This window comes from Dipteris shenzhenensis, chromosome 28, assembly GCF_047967505.1.
Source record: "Dipteris shenzhenensis isolate YYH24624 ecotype China chromosome 28, Dip_SZ_1.0, whole genome shotgun sequence".
NCBI lineage: Eukaryota > Viridiplantae > Streptophyta > Polypodiopsida > Gleicheniales > Dipteridaceae > Dipteris > Dipteris shenzhenensis.
The window spans coordinates 38,768,328-38,794,105 of NC_141623.1; the positions used below are offsets into that span (position 1 = coordinate 38,768,328).

The 25,778-nt window shown below is 43.2% G+C and overlaps 1 protein-coding gene across 7 annotated transcripts in view; it reads left to right on the forward strand.

Annotated features, from left to right (window-relative positions):
• Positions 1-15,342, forward strand: part of LOC147883546 (uncharacterized) — a 37,239-nt gene extending 21,897 nt beyond the window's left edge. For 5 of the 7 annotated variants that reach the window (XM_087400003.1, XM_087400002.1, XM_087400004.1 and 2 more), the window contains 4 exons: positions 9,023-9,184; positions 9,379-9,668; positions 14,388-14,531; positions 14,900-15,342. In XM_087400003.1, coding sequence (XP_087256129.1) covers positions 9,023-9,184; positions 9,379-9,668; positions 14,388-14,531; positions 14,900-14,995 — 692 coding nt within the window. In that variant the 3' untranslated portion in view covers positions 14,996-15,342. Of the gene's footprint in view, positions 1-8,718; positions 8,855-9,022; positions 9,185-9,378; positions 9,669-14,387; positions 14,532-14,899 lie in introns of those variants that run through there. The other 2 variants (XM_087400007.1, XM_087400008.1) reach the window with 2 other exon arrangements.
• The last annotated feature ends 10,436 nt before the right edge of the window (positions 15,343-25,778 follow it).

The following is a 25,778-nucleotide window of genomic DNA, read 5'->3' on the forward strand; positions in this document are numbered from 1 at the left end:
CCTGACAATGTCAGAGTGAATTGCTACGATGGAGATATGCCCACGACAACTTGGCAACCCAAATACCAAGTAACCCCTCTGGATCCAAGTAGCCCCCCCCCAAGCTGGGGTGTCCTCATCACTAATCCAAAAACCATTGGATTTGTTTCAATTAATGTGTGCACCTGCTGCAAGGCAAAACAAATCCAAGGCTGCTCTAAAGGATATGAGATTTTGTGTGTTGGCATCCAAAAAATAGCAGTATCATCAGCCGGCTCACTATCCAAGAGGCCCTCATTGTGTCTAAGGGAAGCTCAGCTGAACAATGTCTGCCTGGGATTTAAACAATCTGCCCATTGCTTCAGCCACAAATAAATACAAGAAAGGGACAAGAGAGCATCCCTGATGGACTATCTAGAAATTTGAAATCTCTTCCTTCTTCCTTTGATAAGTACCTAGTTGTGGGCTGATTTGTATAAGGAGGAGACCCCTGTAGTTCATGTATCTTAAAATTCAAAACATGCAAGGATACCTTCCAAAATATCCAATCTACGCTGTCATATGCCTTTTCAAAATCCAAGAGTAGAATGGCAAGACGTTGGCCACTCTGCATAGCCTAGTTAGAAGCTTCCTAGAAGGAAAAACCAATATAAAATATGCTTCTGCAATGCACAAAACCAGTCTACATATCATGAATAAGATCAGGTAGAATGGGCTACAAACGTAGAGTGATTGCAAAATCTTATAAAAAGTTCCTAATGAAGTAGTGGATCTCCATTGGAAAGTAAAATTTCTGCAACCTCCTTTTGGGATAAGATGAATGAGACCCTTTGTAAGTGAATGAGATCCTCTTTAATGTGAAGTCCTATTGCATTTTTGTTGGGTACGGTGCACAAAGCAAAGGCTATTGCTTCTACAATCTTGCTTCTCACAAGATTTTTGTGAGTAGAGATGTTATATTTTCATAAAATTCAGCACATACACATGCTGAATTTACAATTCCAGCTTCTTCACATGATGTTTTTGAGGGGATGCTTCCTATAGCATTTTGTTCCCCACCTGAGACTCATGCTGAAAATCAGAATTTACAGCAACCTCCTCATCCACAATGCCTCGATTCAGCCATAGGCTGATTTTGTACCTCCACCGGGTGTGGATGAACAAGAGATTCAAGAGATACACGCAGCCAAAACAGTCCCGAATTGGTTGCTACAGACTCCATTTTATACAAGACAAGTGTGGCATTGTTATGTCTCAATCCAAGTATGTGCAGAAGCTCTTGGATAGGTTCAATATGCATGATTGTAAGCCTATAGCCACTCCCATGGAGCCGGGGCTAAAGCTTACTATGTATGATGCAGGTGAATCAGTGGATGTCACACGTTACAGCCAGGCTGTTGGATGCCTCATCTATTTGTGCAATACTAGGCCCGACATTCAGTATGCAGTATCTCAGGTGAGCAGGTATATGCACAACCCAAAGACAACACATTGGTAGGCTGTAAAGCGCATCTTCCGTTATTTGCAAGGCACAAAGTCTTATGGCTTGATGTTTCCCAGGGGGGGGTGACTTGCAAATGCATGCTTATAGTGATTCAGATTGGGCTAGAGACTATGATACCAGGCAGTCCACTAGTGGTAATTGTTGCTTTTTGTGCAAAGCTTGCATTTCTTGGCTGAGCAAGAAGCAATCTATAGTGGCTACTTCCTCATGTGAAGCTGAGTACAGGGCATCTTTCACAGCGACAATTGAATGTGTTTGGCTGCGACGTTTGTTTGCTGATCCTTGTCTCTTATTGGAGGGTCCTTCTCCAATTCTCACTGATAGTCAGAGTGCTATAGCAGTGGCAAAGAATCCTGTCTTTCATGCTCGCACGAAGCACATTGAGGTTCATTATCATTATGTTAGAGAGAAGTTGCATGCAGGGGAGATCAGTATGATCTATGTGTCAACACATGACAATGTTGTAGACACCTTCACCAAAGCACTTCCTCGTGAGAAGTTTGAAGCATTTCACAATGCCTTAAACTTATCTTCTTTTGGTGATTGATCACTACCTTGTACACTACATTGGCACTGCAGGGGGGTGTTAGAATTATTATCATATTCTAGGCAATGGCCAATGTATTGTAATAAGTAGGTTAGGGGTACTTTTCCCTCATTGAGGTTTTTTCCCCTAACCACAGTCCAATCCCTAACTACGGTTAGTGGATAGGATAGGGTTTTGTCACTTAGACAAAACCCCTCACTTTCTCTTTGTACTCACTTTATTTCACTCTACTATTCAGTACACTTACGTTTGCTCACTCTCACTCTTGCTCTTTCCACTTTTGTTCACACTCCTCAGGTGGCTTCACTTGTTTCCCACACGCAGGGGACTCTAGCGTAGTTGACTACATCATGGGATCTCATGCCTTCACATCATGCATTATTGATTTCTTTGTTTCACCACTCCTCCTTGGGTAGACCACACTTTCCTCTTCTTCAACATCTCTACCTCCTGTCTCACAGCACCACACACACCGCCGACCACGTACACCACTTATCATGATATCCACTTTGATCACAATTATCATCCACTTACACCACATGGCTATACACATTACTCACATGCATTGACCACATACCCCTACTAGAGGCCCACGCCGCCCTGATTAGCCGCTCACTCCACTAGGCTGCCCTATATGCCTTTTCGTACACCACATGTTCCACTAGACCTCCACCTCTTGGTTCTATGCCCTGCAATAGTTGGTACAATGAAGAGTGTAAGGCTTCTCGCTGACAACTCCGACTCGAGGCCAAATATAGCCTTCCGAGTGAACCCGACACGATACGCGAGTATCGTCGTTTTGTACGTCGGAAGAAACAGGCATTTGTCCGCCTGCAAAGATTTTTGGTGCAAGTTCCTTGAGCGAAAGTCACCCTTACCCCTACTGACACTCAAGTCTGGCACACCTACACGTAGATTGTATGACATTCCCAACCAGCCACAGCCCTGGACTTGTCACACTCACCTTGCCCTACCACTTGCACTCAATTCACCAATGGCGGTGTCAAGGATGCGGCATTGAAGCTCCACAATGGCTGAGCAAAAGATCATGAGGGGCTATGCACTGAGTTTATCGCATATGGGATTGCTGTCCTAGCCCCGATCTTAGCAAAGCTTTTCAATAACGCAATTTGCCTTGGCTTCCCACACACATGGATTCTTAACACTATCACACCCATTCCCAAGGCAGGAGATCCCATAAGCCCGAAAAACTATAGGACCATTATGATTGGGCATGTCATGTCCAAGATCTATGCATCAGTACTCGACACGGAGGTCAGCAGGTTTGCAAAGATGCAGGGACTTAAAGCCAAGGGCCAACCAAGCAAGATTTCAGCATGACCATGGGGCCACGGATCACGTACTTGCACTTAGCGTGTCATAAAGGAGGCCAGGTCACGGAAGCAGAGAGTATACTATTGCTTTGTGGATTTCCGCAAAGTCTTTGACACGGTTCCATGAGCTCGCCTCATGATTCATCGCTTGTAGACGTTGGGGTATGACGAGAAGATCATATGGGCTGTTGTGGCACTCTACGAGAGTCTTAGGCCGAGTTCCAACAGGTGCCGGATGGACGGAGGAGATTATGAGCATCATTGGGGTCAAACAAGATTGCCCACTATCACCAACCTTGTTTGGCCTCTACATAAATGAGCTCGGGACCTTCATAGGATCACTAGGGGGGCTGGTTGCTCTCTTTCAGGTACTCTGATTCAAATTCTCTTTTACACAGATGACGTGGTTCTGATGTCCTGATGTCCTCCTCTGCTAAGGGCCTCCAGCGACATTTGGATGCACTATAGGTTTTTTGTGAGTCACATGATTTGAAGGTGAACCTTGGCAAGACCAAGGTTATGATCTTCAACACATCTCGAGCAGTCATGAACAGAGAGCAATTCACATTCGATGGATCACCGGTCGATATTATCTTCTCATATACGTACCTGGGTGTCGTCTTCTTTGCCTCGATTTACATGATGAGGCCAACGATGCAGGCCCGTTTGAGCAGGGGTATGCCTCACTTGCTCGCCTGGAGCGATGATGGGTTTTTTGTGTGCGACTGATATCTTTTTGTAAAGAATAAAAATGCCATGTAGAGCACGTATAGGGACACCTATGTGTAGGAGAATCTGGCACAGATAGGCACATATGTAGCTCGCATGAATAGGGTAGGAGATGGTAGCTAGAGAATAGCACGGCAATAGCCTCTTCTTTTGTTTGAAAACGATGTTTTGTATTAACTATACATTTCATAAATAAATGTGCTTGTATGAGAACCCTGATTGCAGGAAGTGATGACAAAGACTGTCGCCAATGAGACGTTTGGATGGTGATTGGAGCTTGGATGTGGACACATCTACTTTTTAGTAGTTGTAATATAGAGGCGGGTTGCAGTTGATGGTGGAAGATGTGTAAAAGGCATCGGGCTGGTGGGTTCTCATGCAAAATTAGGTTGAGCATATGTAAACCAAGTTAGTAGAGGTGGTGAAAGGAAAAATTGACCATAAAATAATCCCACTAGGGTACTATGTGGTCAACCAGTTCGTTCAAGAGGATCTACTACAGTTACACAACATTAAGGACCTAGTTGGAGCCGAGGGAGCTTCCAATGAAGCTCAGTTTCTACAGAGACCACTGCCTATGCATCTCTGAGGAGGGCTTCATTGTCCCACCATCGGATCCACTTGCCACACTCACTAAGGATCTCTATCGGACAGTTTCAAGTCTCATCACACCGACTCGCATCAAGAGCAGACGAGGTGAGGGGATACCCAGGGAGAGACAGGCCTATGCACATTATGTGATCGACAGGAGGTGGAGTCTGAGGAGCACTTCGCGTTCAAATGCCCTGTGTACTACAGATCCGCGGTCGATACCATTGTCTTTTTAGGGCCGGTTTTGGGCCACTATCCAGACTTCTCTCATACCCAAACTAGGGATGCCTCGCTACCTTCATCCATGAGGCGATCTGCCACATGGAGCACTTACTCAGGACGCAGAGACAATCTTCAGGCACATGGCCGAACCCTTCTCAGAGAAGGATCACGAAGTTCTTCCAATCAGATCGCACGAGCCTCGCAGCCACTGATAGCAGGCGCAGTACAGATCCAGATCCTGAGACATGCCGCACTCGACAGCGGACATGCAGATCACATTGAATGACCTCCCATCCATGTTTAGGCCTGGGACACGACCCGCAGGGGTTATGATAGCCCTTGTGAGGAGCAAAGTCATTGCTAGGAGACCGAGACACGCATCACCTACAGACAGTAACTAGCACTCCATCACTGGCTACACATCAGTGCCTCTCTGACACACATATGGGGGCGCATTGCATTGACCAGAGCCAACCATCCAGCCTTGTTGGTGATTGATGGTGATTGAATCGATGATGATGATGATGATGACGATGATGCCATTATTGATGATATGACTATGCACTGCTTAGCACTTAGCATTCAGCATGGGTGATGATGCTTGTTTAGTAGCTCCACCCTTTCTGCTTGTTGTATCAGTTTTCTATCAGTCTCATAGACCCATCGGTCTTCCGAAGACTTTAATAAACTTTATTTCTGTCTTTCTCATTCGAATTCATCAGTTCCAGCAGTAGCAACAATAGTTCTAGTAGCCCTAGCAGAAGCTCCAACGGTTAGCCCAGCAACCCCTTCAATGTCAATAGCCAGTGGTAGATCCAAGGCAGAAGATGCATTTCTCTCAACCTTTCTAGCAGCCCTCCATCTTTTCTCAGCAATGCCCATAGTTAGCATATCTTATTTCTCACCCCGTCCTATTATGGGCACAATTCCCCACTGTTAGCCACACTCCAAATGTAGTGAGCACCAGCCCAAACCTACAGATCTAGACCAAAAGGAAGCAAATAGCCTCTTCAATGAGGGCCAACAGTTGTATGCCAGGGGTATTTGGTGATTTCTAGGCACAAACCAAAGAATAGAGAGAGTAGTTAGCATAACTAATAGCACAACAAATTATATATATGAGAGGAGTTTTTGTAAGAAAAGTTTTCCAAAATCCTTGGAAGGCCTTCAATGTTTCTCCCATTCACTCTCTCCTTAGTTGGCATCTATGCTTCCATCTTGTATGCAAGTGCGTCTTTTGCCCTTGCCCTTGATGGTGGATGAGGACCCCTTTTGTATTCCTATTGTGGCTCTAGGTCCACCTATGGCTGTTGCACCTCCTTTTCTTCTTGGTTCAAACCTTCATCGTATTCACTATCCAATACCACCATCTTTGGCTGATGGCCATGGGAGGATCTCTTTTGGGGTGGTTATGGACTTAGCTGGACTTCGTGCATTTGGTGAAGATGGATCTCTTTGTTGATTTGGAGCTTCTTCGATTGCAAAACTTTAGATCCTTCTTTATTCATGTTGATCTAGCTTTACTCTTTGAGTTGCAACCCCTTTGATTGGACATCTCCAAACATCTTTTATTTTTATGCCGATCTATCTTCACCCTAGTATTGGAAGTAGGTCAGTTTCACCTTTCACCTTGTGCATCAGTGCATGTCTTTTCTATGAGTGGTTGATTGCTTACACATTTTGCAGACTCTCTCACTTTGAACAACATTCCATAGCGCTTTGTGATGATGGTGCATCAAGTGTTGGAATGAAGGTATCACTTTATTGGGCCTTATTAGTGCACAGATTACTTGCCTCAAAAGAAAAGATTTTTCTATTCCTAAGGGATTTCCAAAGTCTCTTCCAAAAGGATTTTTGAGTGATTTTTCTATTCCTAAGAGATTTTCACTCTCTTCCAAAAAATTATTGCAAGTCAGCAGAAATCTGGAAATTCTTCCAATGAAGGGCTCTAGTGGGCTTCCAATCTCTAAGACTGAGCTGAAACCTCGTGCATTAGTGACCATGTAAAGAAAGAAGGGCGGGCTCTTCTCTCGGTACCCTGCGTCAATCCACCCCCACTCCCAAGGGTCCCATTGCAAAAACTTCATGTAGATACCTCCTTAGAGCCAAATCCTCCATGCACCCAAGGGAATGTGATTTGGGTTAGGATCTAGATATCATCTTGAAGCCAAAAAAGAGACCTACAGCTGTGACAAGCTAAAATGGAATATCCATAAGGATATCATCGGTAGACCTGGACAACCTACCTCTAAAGTGAACATCAAATACCAAGCCATCATTTTCTGATCCTCGTAGTCCTATGACTTGAAGTGGAATCCTTGATCTCATAAAGGCCCCAAGCCAAGTAGACCAAAAGTGAGACCCGTCAGCTACATGAACCCAATTCAAGAGTATGGTTGCATCAATCAGCTAAATTCTCTCTGGAATTGTTTGAGGTGACTTACTAATTGATGTCTGCGATCATTTGGAAGGTTTTTGAAATCCTTCCAAGAACCCACAGAGGAAGAAACACCTCTTTCCCATCTAGACCATTGTATATTGAGAAATACCAAGTGGTCTGCCATGATCACCAAGTATCTTGTCATTCCACATGACAGGCTACCTATCGATCTCTTCCTGAGAGAAATGGGAAACTCTCCGAAAAGTGCTCATGAAGCTGGCCTAAGCTTTCAAGATAGCAAACTGTGGAAAGATAGCTTTCATGAAGGGAGAGGGAGCCTTGAGATGGAGTGAGGTGAAGATCCACATGGTACTATCTATCCAATCTCCATCTGTGGAAAGGAGAACATAACTGTATGCATCGAATGAAAAATCCTTCCAAGGTTCTTGTCCTAACAAAATCCCTTTGACCGCTAGCTTTATAATAAGGCTCTGCTCTACAAGTCTAGATCTATTATATTAAGGCCTTGTTCCCGTGTGGGAGAGATCAAGGTATCCCAAGTCAACTAGCTCTCGAATTATCTAGTCCACTCCATACAAGATTTCCTATCGGTCTTTTGTGCTGACTGACACAATCCCTAGAATGGCATCAACAAGAGCAAACAAACCATGCCATGGGCAGGAGTATCTGGTCAACCACCACCACCTTGGAAGCAAGGCCAAGTAAACTGATGTATGGCTGATTACTCTTTCAGACTATTATGTAGGTACTCTAAATAAATGGGGGTTGCTTTTGCACTCCTTGGGAGCTCCCATGCGCCCTCCCTAAAGCAGTTGTACTAGAGGGTTTCTTGCTGTCCCATAGACCTTTTGGTCTCAATGGATGTTAATAGAGTTTCTTTCTTTCTTTCTTTCTTCCCCTGCCTCCTTTGATAATTACCTGGTTGTTGCTTGATCTGTACAAAGTAGAAACCCCTCTGATCTCCAAGCACGTGGAAATCCAAAGCATAGAAGGGTAACCTCCAAAAAAACCCAATCTACTCCATCATAATCTTTCTTTTCTTCATGACCTAGGGCTCAGTATCCCATGGGTACTTGCAAGTGAGGATACTTTTCCGTGAAGATCTTTGTTATTATAACATGAAGTGGCATGACAGTTGAATGTCCATGAAAGTTTCTCTACTGGAAAAATTTTCCTTCATTGAATATGCATTATGTTCGACTCAATTAGGTAAAGTATGGTTTAGATAACCTTACATGGTTTGATGTCCCCTTAAGCATTTAAAAAGGTTCACGACTCAGCTGTCTGATAGGGTCCTATGCGGGCCAACCCCTTGCAGATTCGTGCACAAGGTTCTTGGATTGCTGCCTATGAAAATCCATGAAAAGCTGCAAGGAGCTAGTTTGCGGGACTATTCTACAATCAGTGGATACCTATATCCATGATACAATAGAAGGTGCCTAGAGGCCAGGTCTTACAAAAGCATTCGCGATGCTGAAAAGCCTTGCAAGGGTCCTCGTGCTCTTGCTCATAATGTCAAGCTAGATGGCTACCAAAGTGACCATATGGTGGGTCTAGAATTTAAAATTTGAGGAAAAGACATTGATAGGCGTATATCCATAAAAATGAAATTGTGTATGTTCTTGGCGAAGTGATCAAATGCATTTATGATTGGTGCTACACTAAAAGCTAAGTTTGTGTATTATTGTAGTTTCTGAGTAAAGAATCATATGCAGATACATTTAAGACTCAGCATGGCTGCATCGATTGCTTTGCTTTGATGATCTGTGCGGAGTTGGCAGTAGAAAGAGGTTCGGAACGTCTCCATTCTTCCATGGTAAAATGCAATAAGGGCTCGCTGATTATTGAAGAAATTCAGGAAGATGGTTTACAAGAAAGTAAGATCTTCTGCTATATCAACTGCAGTTTAAATCTATGTTTAATTTTCCATAAGATGCCTCATTTCTCTTTTGATATTTTTAAACTCAAAATCATTGAAATCACATTTATTTGAAAAACATCAGGAGGATGCTTATCTTGCAAGTGGGTTTTAGATTGGTTTCTTTCAATAGTAACAATTGAGGTATTTCAGGATGCACTGGCGAACAGTCACAGCCAGTTGTGTCCATTCTGTCATCTGTCATTTCCTGCATCGTTGGTCAACGAGAGGACATTCCTTTCCTACCAAACCATCAATGGGAAGACGTAGATGCATCTGCATCCAAGACTATTGCAGAGAAATGCGATGAGGATTTAACAACTCGGATGGCATTCTGTTTGTGCATGGCCAATGTCCTTATCAGTGCTGCACAGAAAATAAGGACACAGGAAACAGAATCATTTCTTTCTCAAATGATGTCTCCTATCATGGGATTTGTTCAGGTCAGTACTCCTATCTCTTTTAATAAGGTGCTGATTGTTATCTTGAGTAGTTCTAAATCTGAATATATTTGATTGTTAATATTTGACCTCTTCCTGACCTAGTGTCTAAACTACCCAAATCAAAATATTATGGAATGAAGAAGTCTTGATTCAAGATTCAAATTGGTTCTTGTTATTACATCTACTTGACCTATTTACTACTGGTGGAAAGAGAGTGCCAAACCTCAACCTTGACCCACCATAGTCAAAGTTGATCAGAGGGAAGTAGAGGGAAGTACTGGCACAATGGTGCACCGGGTACACCTGTTGGTGCACATGGGAAGTAGTGCACAGGCGCACAGGCGGTACTCATTGGTGCACATGGGAAGCAGTCCAACTGTTAAGAGGTATAGGGGGTGCACCAACCCTCGCAACCAACTAGTGTCAAGAGTGCATGGAATAGACAGGAGAACACATGGAGCACGGGGTATGCAAACATTGTACACTTGTTGTCTACAGGTGAGTTCCCCAAAGGGTTAACTCCAGCACAAAAGCAGAGGCAGATTGTTCAGGCTACTCCTTTCAAACTGATCGCGGGAGCTGTACAAGTTGGGGAAGGACCACATTTTAAGGAGGTGCGTGCTCCCTCATGAAACACAAGCCATCCTTCAAGAGGCTCACTCAGGAATGGGGGGAGGTCATATGGCACCAGAGGCCACTGCTAGGAAGATAATGCGCTCTGGGTTGTGGTGGCCAAAGCTATTCCAAGACTGCTATGCTTATGTGCGCCGCTGCGACTCATGTCAAAGAGGGGGGCCGAAGCCTACCCGAAGGGAGTACCTTCCCCTTCATCCATCCAGCCCTGTACCACCCTTCTATAGATGGGGATTGGATTTTGTTGGAACCATCTCTCCTGCAACTCGAAGAGGGAACAAGTATGCTCTGATTGCTATTGATTATGGCACTAAATAAGTGGAGGCGAAGGGCGCCGCGAAGACCTGCACTGCTCCAGTTGTGGCCTCATTCTTGTATGATCAAATCATTTCTAGGTTTGGATGTCCTATGGAATTGATGAGTGACAGAGGTACCCACTTTCTCAATGATGTCATTACTGACCTCATCACCCAACTGCAAATTGTTCACAAGACCTCTAGTTCATACTACCCTCGATCCAATGGTTTGGCCAAGAGCTCCAATCGGACCATGTCTCATATTGTGGTTCGGTTATGCCTTCATTCCTTGGCAGATTGGTATATTCTACTACCAGCCGCTCTTTTTGCTTACAGAACAGCATACAAGGCTAGCACTGGATATTCACCATTCCAGCTAGTTACGGCCTGGAGGCGGTTATGCCCTATGAGTTCCACATGAATACCACTAGGGTCATGGCAGAGATGGATGATAACTTGGAGGCATGCACACTTGAGGGATTATGGGATCTTGAAGCCTTGGATGAACATCGTCGTGAAGCAATCCTTGCTTAGGAAGTCTGGCAAAGAAGGCAGAAAGCATGGCATGACAGATATCTCAGGAAGAGGGAATTCCAAGTTGGCAACTTGGTCTTGTTATATTCCAGTAAGTTCCTGAAGCATAAACCCAAATTTGTCAGTGGCTGGACAGGGCCCTTCTTTATCACAAGGATTATTCCCAGTGGAGGGGTTTATTTGGCCACCTTGGAGGGCAAGAAGTTACCAACACCCGTAAATGGCTCACGGGTAAAGAAGTATCATCCACATTGACTCTCTCTTTGGATAAGGATTTCCATTCCTATTATTTGAATTTTTATTCATTCAAAAAAAAAAAAAAACAATGTATTCCTTTGTTTAGGTTCTACTCTCCTGCCCAATTGCGTGCCCAATTGCGCTCTTTTGGTGGGAGATCACTAAAAAACTGAGTTTTTTTTTCTCCTTCTCTGGCAAGATGGAAACAGCCCTTGCCTTCTCTGGCACACACCTCTCCTTAATCCCTCTTCACCCCTCTGTCACCCAGGTTCACCCTATGTTCACCCATGTTCACCTCCAGCTCACCCATGTTCACCTCTAGGTCACCCCTATTCACTCCTATGTCACCTCCCCATGTTCACCTCTATTAGAAACAGGCAGGAGACCTATGAGTTCCATGCTTTGGTTAGAGTACTGCAATACTTAGTGGAGGTACAACAAATGCAAACAGATAGATTACCTCACAGGGCATGGATGGCCAGCATGAAACTTCAAAAGAATCATAAGAGCAAGATCATTTGCACAGGATGGGGGACAGATATAAGGAAGTGGTTCAGCAGATGGAATGTAGACTCATACTTGACTATGCCACCCGCAAGAATTGATATCCAAGAGTTTCAGATGTCCCTACTGAGCACTCTACAGACTCAATGGCTAACAACAAAGAAAGGGTGAAGCTGGAGTATTACCAAGATCACATCAACCCCACATGTTGGTCCACATATATGACAAAAGAGGCCCCTGCTCAGGCATACATCAGCACTTCCATCCCCTTGCTCTATCGCAGAAATATTGCTACATTCCGGACTAGATCTCACATGCTTGCAATTGAGAAGGGAGCGTGGTTGAATCTTCTGCGACATGCCAGAATATGCAGATTTTGTGACTCTCAAATAGTGGAGACAGAGGCACATATAGCTTTGCAGTGTCCCAGTTATGCACACATTAGGGAGGACTACCGGAAGTTACTGGGAGACTCCACACAGTTAACATCAGTCCTTTCCACTGCCTCGCCGGCAACATTAGGATCTTTTGTTACCCGCCTCTTTTTGTACCGTCAAGAACTTGAAAATTCTTGACCCCTCCACACCGGAGGAGATTTTTCTTGTACACCGTTCAGGTCCCAAAAGGTCACCCCTGTTTACTCCTATGTCACCTTCCCATGTTCACCTCTCTGTCACCTATGTTCACCTCTAGTTCACCTCTAGGTCACCCCTATTCACTCCTAGGTCACCCCTTTTCACTCCTATGTCACCTCCCCATGTTCACCTCTCTATCACCCATGTTCACCTCTAGGTCAACCCTGTTCACTCCTAGGTCACCCATGCTCACGCCTATGTCACCCTCCATGTTCACCTCTCTGTCACCCATGTTCACCTCTAGGTCACCCCTGTTCACTCCTAGGTCACCCCTGTTCACTCCTAGGTCACCTCCCCATGTTCACCTCTCTGTCACCCATGTTCACTCTAGGTCACCCCTGTTCACTCCTAGGTCACCTCCAGTTCACCCATGTTCACCTCTAGGTCACCCCTGTTCACTCCTATGTCACCTCTCCATGTTCACCTCTTTGTCACCCTTGTTCACCTCTAGGTCACCCCTGTTCACTCGTAGGTCACCCCATTTCACTCCTATGTCACCTCCCCATGTTCACCTCTTTGTTACCCATGTTCACCTCTAGGTCACCCTTGTTCACTCCTAGGTCACCCCTGTTCACTCCTAGGTCACCCCTATTCACCCCTGTTCACCTCCCCATGTTCACCTCTATGTACTGCTTGCACATAGTTGACACCATCGACTAGCACTCGCCTACGTACCATCAGTGACACCTATGGCATGTCTTACTTGCTTCTCGCACCAGTAGCCCTAGGCCTCCGGTAATACTTCAGAAGTGTTAGGACCCCCCCCCCCCCCCCCAGACAGCCTCCTATCGAGCTATCGTGAGGGGATTCAAAGTCTGAGGAATGTTACAGCCTCCAAACCAGGAATCCATATTTGGTAAACGTTCTGTGAGCTAGTGTCAAAAGGGTGCACCTCTGTTGATGGCACACAGGGGTACAAAGAGGATCTCAATCTTGAGATCCTAAAGGTGGACGCCCATCCAAATGGCCGTCCTCTAATATGATCTCCTTGATTGTAAAGCTCTGCAGCTGGTGCCTATCCATTGGAAATTCACGCCCACCACTCCGTCCCAAACCGGGGACCAAATCTCAGGGCCATGCCCCAAGAGCTGTGGCTCCAGATGTTCTAGAGAAAAGATGTGCTCTCTTGTAGCACCCAACAAGGGCTCAGTGCAACTCTCATCTGAGGATCAACTACTATGGTTCCTAACATGCATGGTCATGGAAGCCATGCACGTCCCAACTCAATATTGTCTACCCATAGGAGGGATGGAGAACAGACCCTGCAAAAGCTGAAGGCCTATGAGGAAGAATTTGAGCAACTAGCCTTGGTGAGCGTTAGTAGTCTATGGCAGAAGCTTCACCGGCATCACTCCAAACTTGTAGGCTCAAGTCAACAGATTTGTGTAGGGGGCAGCGAGCCAAGCAGCTACTGCCTGTGGGGGACAGTAGCCTTGTAATACCTGAGGATGGAAAGACTCTATTCTCAAACCTATCACCAATCTTCCTTGCCAGGCTTATCCGGTGAAAAGGTGAATTCAGACTTGGCCTTTTCTCCATGCATGATCCACAATGCTCGCCTAGAGGGTGGGTGAAGCTTCCCTTCCAAGGCACCCAACAAGCCTCCCTTCCAAGGCAAAATGCAAAGCACAGTAACCTCTAGCTTGTGTGGGTAGCGGGGTGGAACATCCATGAAGTTCCAAGGCCCAACTCTCCAGATGTTGGGGAATGCTTGCCTTGTAGAATACAGTAAATGAAGTTGCCTACCACCTGTATGTCAAGAGTTCCATCAACTTTTTAGCAGCATGCATACTTAGCTGAGTATGTACCCCATGTTAGAGAGAGAGAGAGAGAGAGAGAGAGAGAGAGAGCAAACTAACATCTTGTTATTGCCCTTTTAGGTTGGTGTGGGTTCCAAAATGAAGTCAGCATGCCTGCAGATTCTCTTTACAGCTGTTCATAACTTCAAAATGGCAGTAATTCCATATGCGGTTGATTTATTTAACCTTTCTCGTGGAGTCGTTAGAAGCAAGGCTTCTGCAGAGGTATAGACTGCATCGTGGGACTATTTATGCATGTGTATTTTAGTGCCTGCTATGATCCCAGTTTTTAAGAACATCACTGTAGTTTATTTCCCTATTCCTCACGTATCTTAAAGTACGCGTGTTACCTTGCTGATAATTGTTTGTGGGGTCAATTTTAAATGAAGATTTTATTGCTTTTTCTTGTCTCTTTTTGAATGGGCTGTACTCAAGGAAGAGAATAGAATTGTTAGTTGATCCTAGTCCTCATGTATCTTGAAGTACTTGTGTGATATTGCTGAAAATCATTTGATGGGATGAAATTATAATGAGGGTTTTATCACTTTTTATTTTCTATATCTTTATTAATGGTCTGCATTCTGAACTTACAGGAACGTGTAGCAGCAGCTAGGTTGTTGGCATCACTTCTTACCTTCGAGGATGATGTCACAAGGGAAAGTAATAAAATCTTGAGATCCCTACTTTAATGCTAGACGGCCACATAGGTTTTTCATGCAAACAACAAAGCAAGGATAAGCCGCCGTACCTTTGCAAGAGTGCAGTGTATAGCCTGCATAACTTTATGCATTTTGGCCTCTTACTCAGAGGGAAAATGTTTGAACTTTGAGATGAACTTTCTGAATCTATACCGAGCTTGCATGTTAGAACAGGCCATGGTATGTATCCAACGTCCCACAATTGCATGGTATATGAATCATTCTAATCATCATTTTACTACCATGATATAGATACAGAAATACTTTCTAGATAAGATACACTAATGTCAAAAAATTGATGCTTAAACGTTTTCGAAAAGCTCCACCACTCTGTATGCTCACACCCAGGGTCCCACCCTTCCAGGTCACAAGCGAGGGACCGAATGCTTTGTTGCTTTATCTCCAAACATTGCCCCTTGCTTTCATATATTCATTTATTATAATGAGGGTTTTTCAGGTGGTTTTTGATTGACCAAAGGCTACAAGCACAATGCTATAGATAGTCCTTTGGCACTTGGTTCCAAGAGGATCTTTCTTAATGCTTTCACCTTGGGTATTGAATCGGAAGAGGAGGACAGACATGTTTCTTTACTCTCCATTAGGTTCCCGAGTCTTCCTCAGGTTTACCATCAACGTGTTGCTATGATCGGAGCATTTTTTGGGCAGGTCACAGAGATTCCCTCCTCTTGAGTTCTTCTCCTTTTGTAGTGGAGGCAATGATGGGATCCCCAAAGTTAGGGTCATCGTTTCTTATCCTTACATTTTAGATGACCCCATTATGCTTCAGGGGCAAAATGGTTCTCTTTTTCGGCAAAGAGTCAAGACAGCGACGAGCAGATAGGATTAGCAAATTTGTAGGAACTTTGGACATATTGCTAGAGATTGTCCAAAGGAGAAATGTTGTTGAGTAACTCTTTCACTCTCTTAGTTAATCTTGGAGAGATGGAGGTTGTATCATCTACCTCTGGTGATGCAGATCGTGGTACCCTATTGACAATGCACCATCTTCCACGAATGGGGGATTCTCTTCTTAAAGAATGTCCCTCCTCTACAATTGTTTTTTCCACTAGGTCGGGTAAAGTGTTCCATCCTATTGCAAGAGGTCTACTACTCAAGACGTAGTTGTTTTTGTCAATAGGTCGGGTAAAGTGTTCCATCCTACTTCCTTCTGTCGATGAGGATTATTAGCTCGAACATACAAGGGCTTGGCGGTGTGCCTCATCCCCATCAAAGGAAGTTGATTTATATTTAGCTTCATCCAAGGGGAATCTATGGACATTCTTTTTATTCAGGAACACAAAGACGATGCAAGAGATTGCTCAAAGTTAGGTAAATTGCTTTCAGATCATACGTTTTGGTCTCTTGCTTGGGCAATAGGAGGGAAACATGCATCTTAATTTTAGATTCTTTTCTTGCCCTAGTGGTCAGCCACGGTTTCATTATACCCTCTAGAGCATAGTAGATAATTTGATTGATTGGTGGACGTAAGGTTGGTCTCCTCAACCTACAAAGGGGAGGAACTTCTCTCTTGGTCTCCCATTGCAATCTCATTAGGGAACTTCAACATGGTGGAGTTGCCTTCAAATAGAGGTTGCTTGGTATTCATTGCATCGAGGGTTTGCACCTTAGATCACTTTTCACTGGTTTCATGATCTCTGAGTCTCATGTAAGGCGTCCTTGTGGCAATATTACGATTCTAGATGTGTTATACGTAGAGGAGAGCCTCGTAGATTATGTTTCACAAATTTGGGTAGTATCTACTTCACATGTGGCAATACCCCTATCTGGCTTCAACAATCATGGTGATCAGCCTCTAGTCCCCCACTTTCAGCTTACACTACCTTTTGGGAACAATTTCATCAAACTAAATTCACATCCTCTAATAGGGAACCTTTTTTGACAATCCATATGGTCATCCTTCATTTATGTCCCAAAATTGTAAGAAAATCTCCACAAAAAGCCATCAAGGCTCGAGGATTCTCCTTATCCATAGACCTAAGGGCTTCCCACAACTCATTACTAAGAACATCCTTGCTACACCCACACATTGCCTTTCCATAATCCTACATCCCACCATACTCAAAATCTCATACATTGTGCTAGTCCAACCATCATTTGCCACCATGGGTCACTAACAATTGCACTTAGTTCTCGTTTAAAAATATATGCAACATGCCACAATTCGATAATCAAATTTCCTTATCCATCACTCTATCCACTCTCTTAGGGTTTTTTGCACTTAACAACTTGAAAGAAAAGATGAGAGGGACAAAATCTCCCATAGACAAATAGAGTTTCCCACTTTTCAACCTAGCATTTTCAACCCTTTTCCACTCTTGAGAGCTTCATGCCTCTAATTCAACTATCAACATGAAGATGATCGAAACCCTAGGGTTTAGCTTCAAGGCTTCATGTACGGTCTCTCTAGTTGTAGTTAATTATTTCTCCTATGTTGACTTCTGAGACCAAGTTCCCTTATGCATCACTATATCTACAAATCTTGGGTATGCTTTTGCTTGACAGCTTGAAAGAAGAGATTCGATGGACAATCTCCCATAGACAGCTAGCTAGAGTGTCTCACTTTTGAGCCTAGTATTCTCAGCTCTTTCCACTCCCTCACTTTTGAGCCTAGTATTCTCAGCTCTTTCCACTCCCAAGTGCTTAAGCCCTCCTCTACACCCAACCATCAACATCGAGATGGCCGGATCCCTTGGGTTCAGCTTCAAGGCATCATGTACAACCTCTTTGGTTTTAGTTAATCATTTTTGTGATGCTACCCTTTGAGACCCATACTATCAATCCCACTTAATCACAATGGCAACCATGATTTGGATAGCCATCCCCCATCTCCAACAAGGATCCTCCCCTCTGATCGACATTCAGTTCGAGTACTTGTCACCAACTCCTAATACTCCCTATTGTTTAGATGTTTGTAGTCGAAATTAAAAAGAATATCTCATGATTCCCCACTAGATAGGGGTAACAAAAAACCACTATATCATAGGCCAATGATCAGATAGACCTGTGTTAAAGATATATTTACCCCCTAAAGGGGGTCTCAGCCACCATCCCTCTTCTAAAACATAGAATCAATCAATTCTACCAGCCCTAAGATCTTGACCTTTCCTTTTATTAGACCATTCACCTTGTTCAAATTTAGCAAATTCTTACATAGCTCCTCCCAAACCTCAAGCTCCAAGAGGGACACGCTTCTCTTGTTATGAGATTGATCAACTACTCTCATAAGATCCATTTTGAGCTTGACATGTTATCTTTCAACAATACATTCTCTCCTTGGACCCATGTGGGGCATAAAGGCAACACACATTGAAGATAAATCCTAACAGAGAAACTTGTATAGCTAGCAAGTACGCCAAACTATCCCTAAATAGTTCCTTACAACCAGTTGGCTAAGGCTGTCGTACCTCCACTCTCTTGGCAATCCATAGCTAGTTGAAATCTTGATGACATTCTTATCTACAATACCACTCCAGAGGAGCATCTTATGCACCTAAACAAGTATATCACATATGCAAAGACAAAGAATTGGTGGTGTCTACCAAGAAGATATTTTTTACGTAGTCCGAGATTGAATTTCTTGGTGTATAGATTTTTGAAGGACGGCTTCTTATAGGCCCCAGTACCTTGAGGATGGGAGAGTCTCACACGCCTTGCGGATTGCTATCGGATAGATATGAGTCTCGTCCCACCAGCTATAGATTGAGGCTGGAAGAGCGGTCGGCATACCTCGAGAGCAGCGGGTCTACAAATTATGCACAATGGGGGAGGTCGAGATAGAGGAGCATTCTCTATGTGTTTGTCTGGCCTACTATGAGATCTGAGGGCGATACCACTGTCTCTTTCAGGAGGGGCTCAGCTTTGGACCCTCATTCGACTGATACATTTCCCCGACCAAGTTTGCATTGGGCTCTGCCTGAATGATTGAGATGAATAGAAAGTGCGTGGGATGTCATTGCACCCATGAATCTTGTTTATACATAAGTCATGCCATCAATTATGTAGAGTCCCAACCAATTTCGCTTCATCCACGCTAAGTGGATAATGAGATGAAATGAGATTTTTGTAATACTTGATGAAAAAGCCTTTTCAAATTAAATATACCTCCTCGATGGCATGAATTCTCATTAGTCAAATGGCTGATTTATTGGTCTCTTTTGATGTTATCCATGTATAAGGACTACTTGACCTCTTTCATCATAAATCCTTGCAATGTCATTAGGAGCACATACTATAGCAACCAAAACATACACGTGTGCATTTTCTTGCATAACTTATATGTGTCACATAGAGTAAGAAATTCAAATTCATGCACAATTTAGTTGCAACATCTTCTAACAATCATGGTATTTGTTCCCATTCCATGTTCCATTCGTAATGAAAGCACACTCTAAGGATGCATGTGCATTGTTGGGCTTTTCATGCTAGCAAGATCATGCTTTTGAAATGTGCATGCTTGGCCCTTGTAAATACCCATGGAGCTTTTAGTAGCCTAAGTGAACCTAATTTCATCCTTGGCAATATGCTTTTCTTTACCCCCTTCACATTTAGGTGACCCATTGAGCAACCCTTCTTATTTTCTTTGTTGCCCAATCACAGGCTTCTAAATGCTTGAGTTCCCTCCTCCAGAGAGGAAATTGCCCGACAGCCACTTTACCATAACCCCCTGGTTCGGTATTAGGGATCCTCCCCTAGTACAGAACTTAGGACTCCCTTGGCCCGATGGCATGCTCAGGGGGTTGTGACAATTGGAGATTGGTTCAGAGGTGGTGTGGAGATGTCAGAGGAGGTGATCAGAGATAGACACGGGCCACTTGGATAGATTGTTGCAACCAAATTACTGATCATGAGAGCTATTCCTCAACAGTGGAGGGATATACTCACAGATCCAGCCTATGTTCACCCCATCTCTACTTGGTCAGGTTATTTTAGTGAGGCTGGGCTATGCATTGGAGTTCGTTTAGGACTGGCACCGTTTATTTATTTTGAGGCGGACATTTCTCATAGATTGTATCTCACTCAGCCCTTGGATTGGCAAGAGCTCCTTTGGCAGAGAGTTAGGGTCATTGGTTGCCTGGGTAAGGAATAGGCCACAGATCCTTCCAGGTTGACCATTGCAGTGGATACTAGATGGAGACTTTGGATTTTTCAGGGTCGACCTCTTGGGGAGCTTGACTGGGACCCAGGTGAGTGGGCATGGCCTGCTCCGGTGGCAGGCGATCGTCCTCTTTCCTTTTTCTAGTACTCGACGAGGGCAGGTTATAGGCTTCAGCAGAGAGACTCTCATCACCTACCATTTGCCTCCCAGCATTGGCACGCACAGGGACTTACTGCAGAGCTCTTGTTGAGCTACTGGACTCACTTTTGGGGCATTAGTAGAGCCAAGAAAGTCTCCTACTTTCTTTGGCTCACTATACATAGAGGCATACTGTGGGTACTTGGCTTCAGCAGATGGGTAGACCCTCCTTGTGTATGCATTGTCAGCTTGCAAAGGAATCTAGCAAGCATTGTTTATGGAGCTGCCCCAGCTCTAGAGTGGTTTGGACAGATATCTTCAGGTTGTTCTCACATGTTACATCTGAGTCCTTTCTGATGACATGGGGTGCTACCCTTTGGGGGAGAGGATCTGGAGCCCTTACTCTCTTTGAGTCAAAGCCAGGAGACCACGATTTCTTCATGTAGCATCGCCAGAGACAGGGTCCCACAAAGGCCAACATCATGGAGCCACAGGATTTGCTTTTGGTACCTGTACCAGCTCAGGATTCCCTGCCTACTTCAGGTGCAGGGTCAACCTGGGAGGTGATTTCCAACATTACCCTATGGCGGATATGGTGTTCACGATGTTCTTTTGTCCTTGGGGGCCATTTATGCACGGAGGCTGACACTCTCACTTCCATTTGGGCGGAGATTATCTTCACTCTCAGGAGTCAGTGGGAGCGGTGTACAGGCACCTCTTCGACAGCTCGTGGGAGACTTATATCCTTCATGAGGACATGGGATTGCTCCTTGTTTTTTCATTTGACCCCTTTTGGGATGTCGTGGCATTTTAGACTACCACCATGGCTTTTTTGCCACATTGTTGAGGCTAGGGATAGAGTACTTTCTCTCCCACCTGTTGTATGATTTGTTTTGAATGGAATATATCACTTTATATTAAAAAAAATGCTTGAGTTGGACCCTAGGGAAGAAAATTATGATAAAATTTTTCAAAATTAAATAAAAAGGAGGTATGTTCACGTAGAAGCCCCCAATTCAATAAAATTGCCCTTGTAGTTGTCTTGCCCAAGATATGACTATCCTAGTGCAAGATTGTTTTTGGCCATAACTTTTGATCTCAAATGTGGATTTGGATGTTTCTTATGGTGTTGTGATGGGAGCATGAAGATGTGCAAACTAGTGTCTTTAATAGTTTAAATTCTTCAAAATTTTAATAACTTGATCGTCAAATGAAAGAGATCAATCATATTTATATTGTACATGGTATAGAAAATCAATGACCTTAGCTACACCTAAAGAAAATCCTAAATGAGTAACAATGTCAATCTCATAAGGTATAAAACAAATAATTGATATCCATTATTCATTTCTAGAAAATAATAATTGATAATTGCTATCCATTATAAGATATAGAACAAATAATTGATAGCCATCATTCATTTCTAGAAAATGATACTTATTCTATTAAATCCAAGCATGTAGATGCATAATTAATGTACCTGGAAACTCCCCTCGAATAATAATTTTTGTCATCTCCAAGTGCCTCTTTGCCAACTTTCCATATGATATAAAGAAGAAAAATATTTTTTTAGAACATCTATACAGTTCTTCAATAGACCTAAGAAACATTCTCTTAACACACATCCTTATTCTTCCCCATTTTATTACTAATTCTTATAACTTCTTATCACTATTACATTGTTGATGCTACTCATCATTCCCATTAGAGATACACTTTAACCCTTTCTAGATGGAAAGAATGTTACCACATGTTGATGTCTTTCTTATCTATCATGGATTCCATATGATTCCCAAATGTGCTTTATATTTAGGTGATACTAGTGTGTCCCCTAAATTATGTTTGTCATAGCAATTATAGAAGTATTTGGCTTGGGTTTTCTCTCAAATTTTCCATGAAAATTTTCCCTTCTACTTTACTTAAATATAGTAAGTCTACAGAAAGGACAAAGAAGTGATAATTGTTGGCCTCCAGTTAGTCGAAAACCTGAGTCCAAGTCCAAGAACCAAGCATAGGTGACCAAGCACCAACAATCAATGGGCCAAGTAGTGTACCCCAAGCCATAGAAATGGGCCAATATGAGTTACATAAGCAATATAATTGGTGAAGGTGATTTTGAGAAGCCCTTGAGCCATGTTCAAAAGGTGGTTGATGAGAACTGAGTAATCTAGCGTTTAGGAATATTGAAGTCAAAATCCTAAGTTAGAATGAGTCTGTTTAAGAGTCTAGCTCTGAGTTGAGTAGTTTGGACAAGGTCGAGTTGTATTGCTCTTAGTGAGAGTTGTGTCTTGAGCAGGTGAGAGAGTTTGAGACATGACACCTTCTTGTTGCATGAGGACTCTTGCAATTATGATTGTTTGTAATAGGCATAGGCCTCTTTATAATCTAAGTATTGGTTTTGCATTTCTATGCAACACTTATATTTATGTGTGCACAATTGATCACTCATCTTCATATGGTTTCACCAATGCCTACTATTACCAAGAAAAGAAACCAACTCTCACTATCCCTTATGCCATCCTTCCACCTAGGCGGTCCCATGCAAACGTTAAGTGAGATATGGCCAAGGTCAATGGGATATATAGTATTAAATTAGTGGAGGTTTGAGGGGACCTTGGAATTTCTCTTCCATGTGGGCTAGTCCCATGTGAGGTACTTGGGGCACCAACTCAATATGTAATATGTTACTACCCTCGTCCAAAATCCAAGGTATGGAAGGACAAGGTCCATATATAATATGCATGGATGTCCTTTAAAATTTTCAAATATGGAAGGAAAAAATATGAAAATTTTTGTGTCCCTCCTCGCACAAAATATAAGGTATATATCTTGAAAAATATGCAAGATTTTAAGATTTGTACATATTTTTCATAATATATGAGGCCCAAGGGGGGGGGTCTTTTGGCTGGGGGGGGTTAAAACAAAAAATACACTAAAATATGAAAACCCCTCTCCTTTCAAATTAATGTAACTTTTTCATGTGTTATTCAAATTTCAAGGTGTAAAGACATATTTGAAGCTCTTCTAGTGTAAAACACAACCATGTTAATTTGAATAATTTCTACTCATGGCATATTGTTAAATTCATCTCGTACTCAATATTTTGATATGTTTTCTTACTAAAGGGAGTTGGCGCCCTTTGTGCCAACCCTCAACTTGTCTTGCTAGGCATTATAATATTGAGATGGAGCCATGGGGCCTCTTAGACTTAGGATAAGAAGGTTTGATTTTCGAGGGGAGGAAGTTGTCGCATGCTATTGAGGATACTCACTGCCAAGCCCACAGGCCTCCACCCACACTATGCATGTGGGAAGATGCATTTATGAGGAGAACCCCCTTCTTTTGGTTATAAAAGGAGGGACTATTGCTTGATGCGACACTCTCATTCTTGTATAGCCACCATTCTAGCATTTTGATTTCCCATCCTCCCTGTCAATAAAGCATGACCTTCCTTCCTTGATGTCTCTATCTCCCCATTCCTCATCCCCCCCCTTACCTCTTGTACCATAACCTCTTTCTTCATCTCCATACCACTTTTATCCTTGCCCCCTCCCATGCTATCACTTTCTACCTCTCCTTCCCTCTCCCCCATGGCTCTGGAGCGTCGCCATAGGGACTATTGTCATTGAGCTAAGAGCTATAGCACTTTGATGCTGAGGTCTTCAAGAAATGAGTAATTTTAGCCTATTGTCTTTGGAAAATCAAGATATTTTATATATAGAATGCTATAGAACTATTGAAACCACAAACCTATGATTTATAGGAATGGAAATGATATGTCTAATACTATATGTTAAGTACTAACCGAGTCAATAAGCTTGAGTTGGCTTGAGTTGGATAGTTAAAAATGATTGGATTGAATGGAATTGAAATCACATGTCCAATATTTTGTGCTCAAGTACTAATCAAAGTCAGTAAGCTTGAGTGGGATGCTTAATAATCTTCCTTGAAGCGGAGACATATATCCAAGGTAATTGTCACTAGGTTAATCCTAGACAAAGATAAATAAAGGATACAAGACAATAAGCTTGAGTTTATTTATGCCATGGACTATGTACAACTCACCTATGGGTTCTCTTACATGGAATGGTGGAACATGGACTTGCCCTGCCACCTCAACCTTGGGCCTTACACACTATATTTTATGCTATTAATGCCACACACGTTCACACTCACATTTATTTACACTATTCACATTGGGAATTTTTTTGCCTATAGCAATTCACCCCCCCCAGGCATAGGGTGCGTTGCATCCTCATGCCTAGGACCAACACGTACAAAGAAGGGTTTGCGATGTTGCTTGTTGAACACCTTTCTTCCATGTGGCTCTTGTAACTCATGAATCTCTAGTGATCCATTGTTGTGTTCCTTGATGTTCTGGTATGGTCGTGACCACTTTGGAAGAAACTTCTTGTCCATTTGGTGGTCCAATCTGCTATCAAAGCACAACACCATATCACCTTCCACAAAATGATGCTTCCATCCCTTGCATTGGTTCTTTTAGATCTCTGCAAGGTGCAATGCAAGCCTTTGAGTCTCATCTAGTTTCTCATAGCTGAATCAACCTGGCTTCTACCTATTCATATTTTGACATCTTTTGCTCCCGTGCCATTCTTAGAGTAGGTACCTCTATCTCTAGTGGCAGAATTGCTTCAATACCATATACTAATTCAAAAGGTTATGTCCAATGGATGTTGTCTTATGAGTGATGTTGTATGCCCAAACTACTTTGGTAACCTTCTGGTCCCACTGGCTCCGGGGTCCAACTGCCATCTTCCCCATGGACTTGCATAAGAGGCCATTGGTCCACTCCACTTGACCCATTGATGCCAAATAGTAGATGCTAGAAGTGTGGTGATTGATACCCATATGCTCCATGAGTAGCTCCACAGCTTCATTTAAGAATGGGCTCCCTTGATCTAACACTATCTCCATGGATGTCCCAAATCATGTGCATATGCACTCAAAGATGAAATCAAAGACTACTTACCATTTGTTGCTGAGAGAGGTATAGCTTCGGTCCATTTGGTGACATATTGCGTGGTCACCAAGAGGTACTTCTTCTTGCGAGCTGTCATTGGCAGAGGCCCCACAAAATCTATGCCCCACTTCTGAAATGGGTGGATAGACATCATAGGATGGTGTTTCCCAAGTTGCAAATCCTTCCTTCCAAAGTACTAGTAGGGCTCACAGGTATTACAATGCATAGGTACATCCTTGAACATAGTTGGCTAGTAATATTCTGCATGTAAGATCTTTTTGGTGGTGTAGTATGCCGCATAATGTCCACCGCAAAATCCATCATGGTACTGCTTATTCATTGGCATCAATAGCCCTCCTCAACACTCCATCCATGACTTGGCTGTACAACACCCCATCAAAGAGGGTATAGCGCTTACTCTCTTTGTGGATCTTCTTCTGCTCATAACTGGTACTGTTAGGTGGAAAAGAAAAGGTATGGATCATCTACTTCTATGGCTACTACAAGGCTCACATCAAGATATTCTATCAAAGAATTCT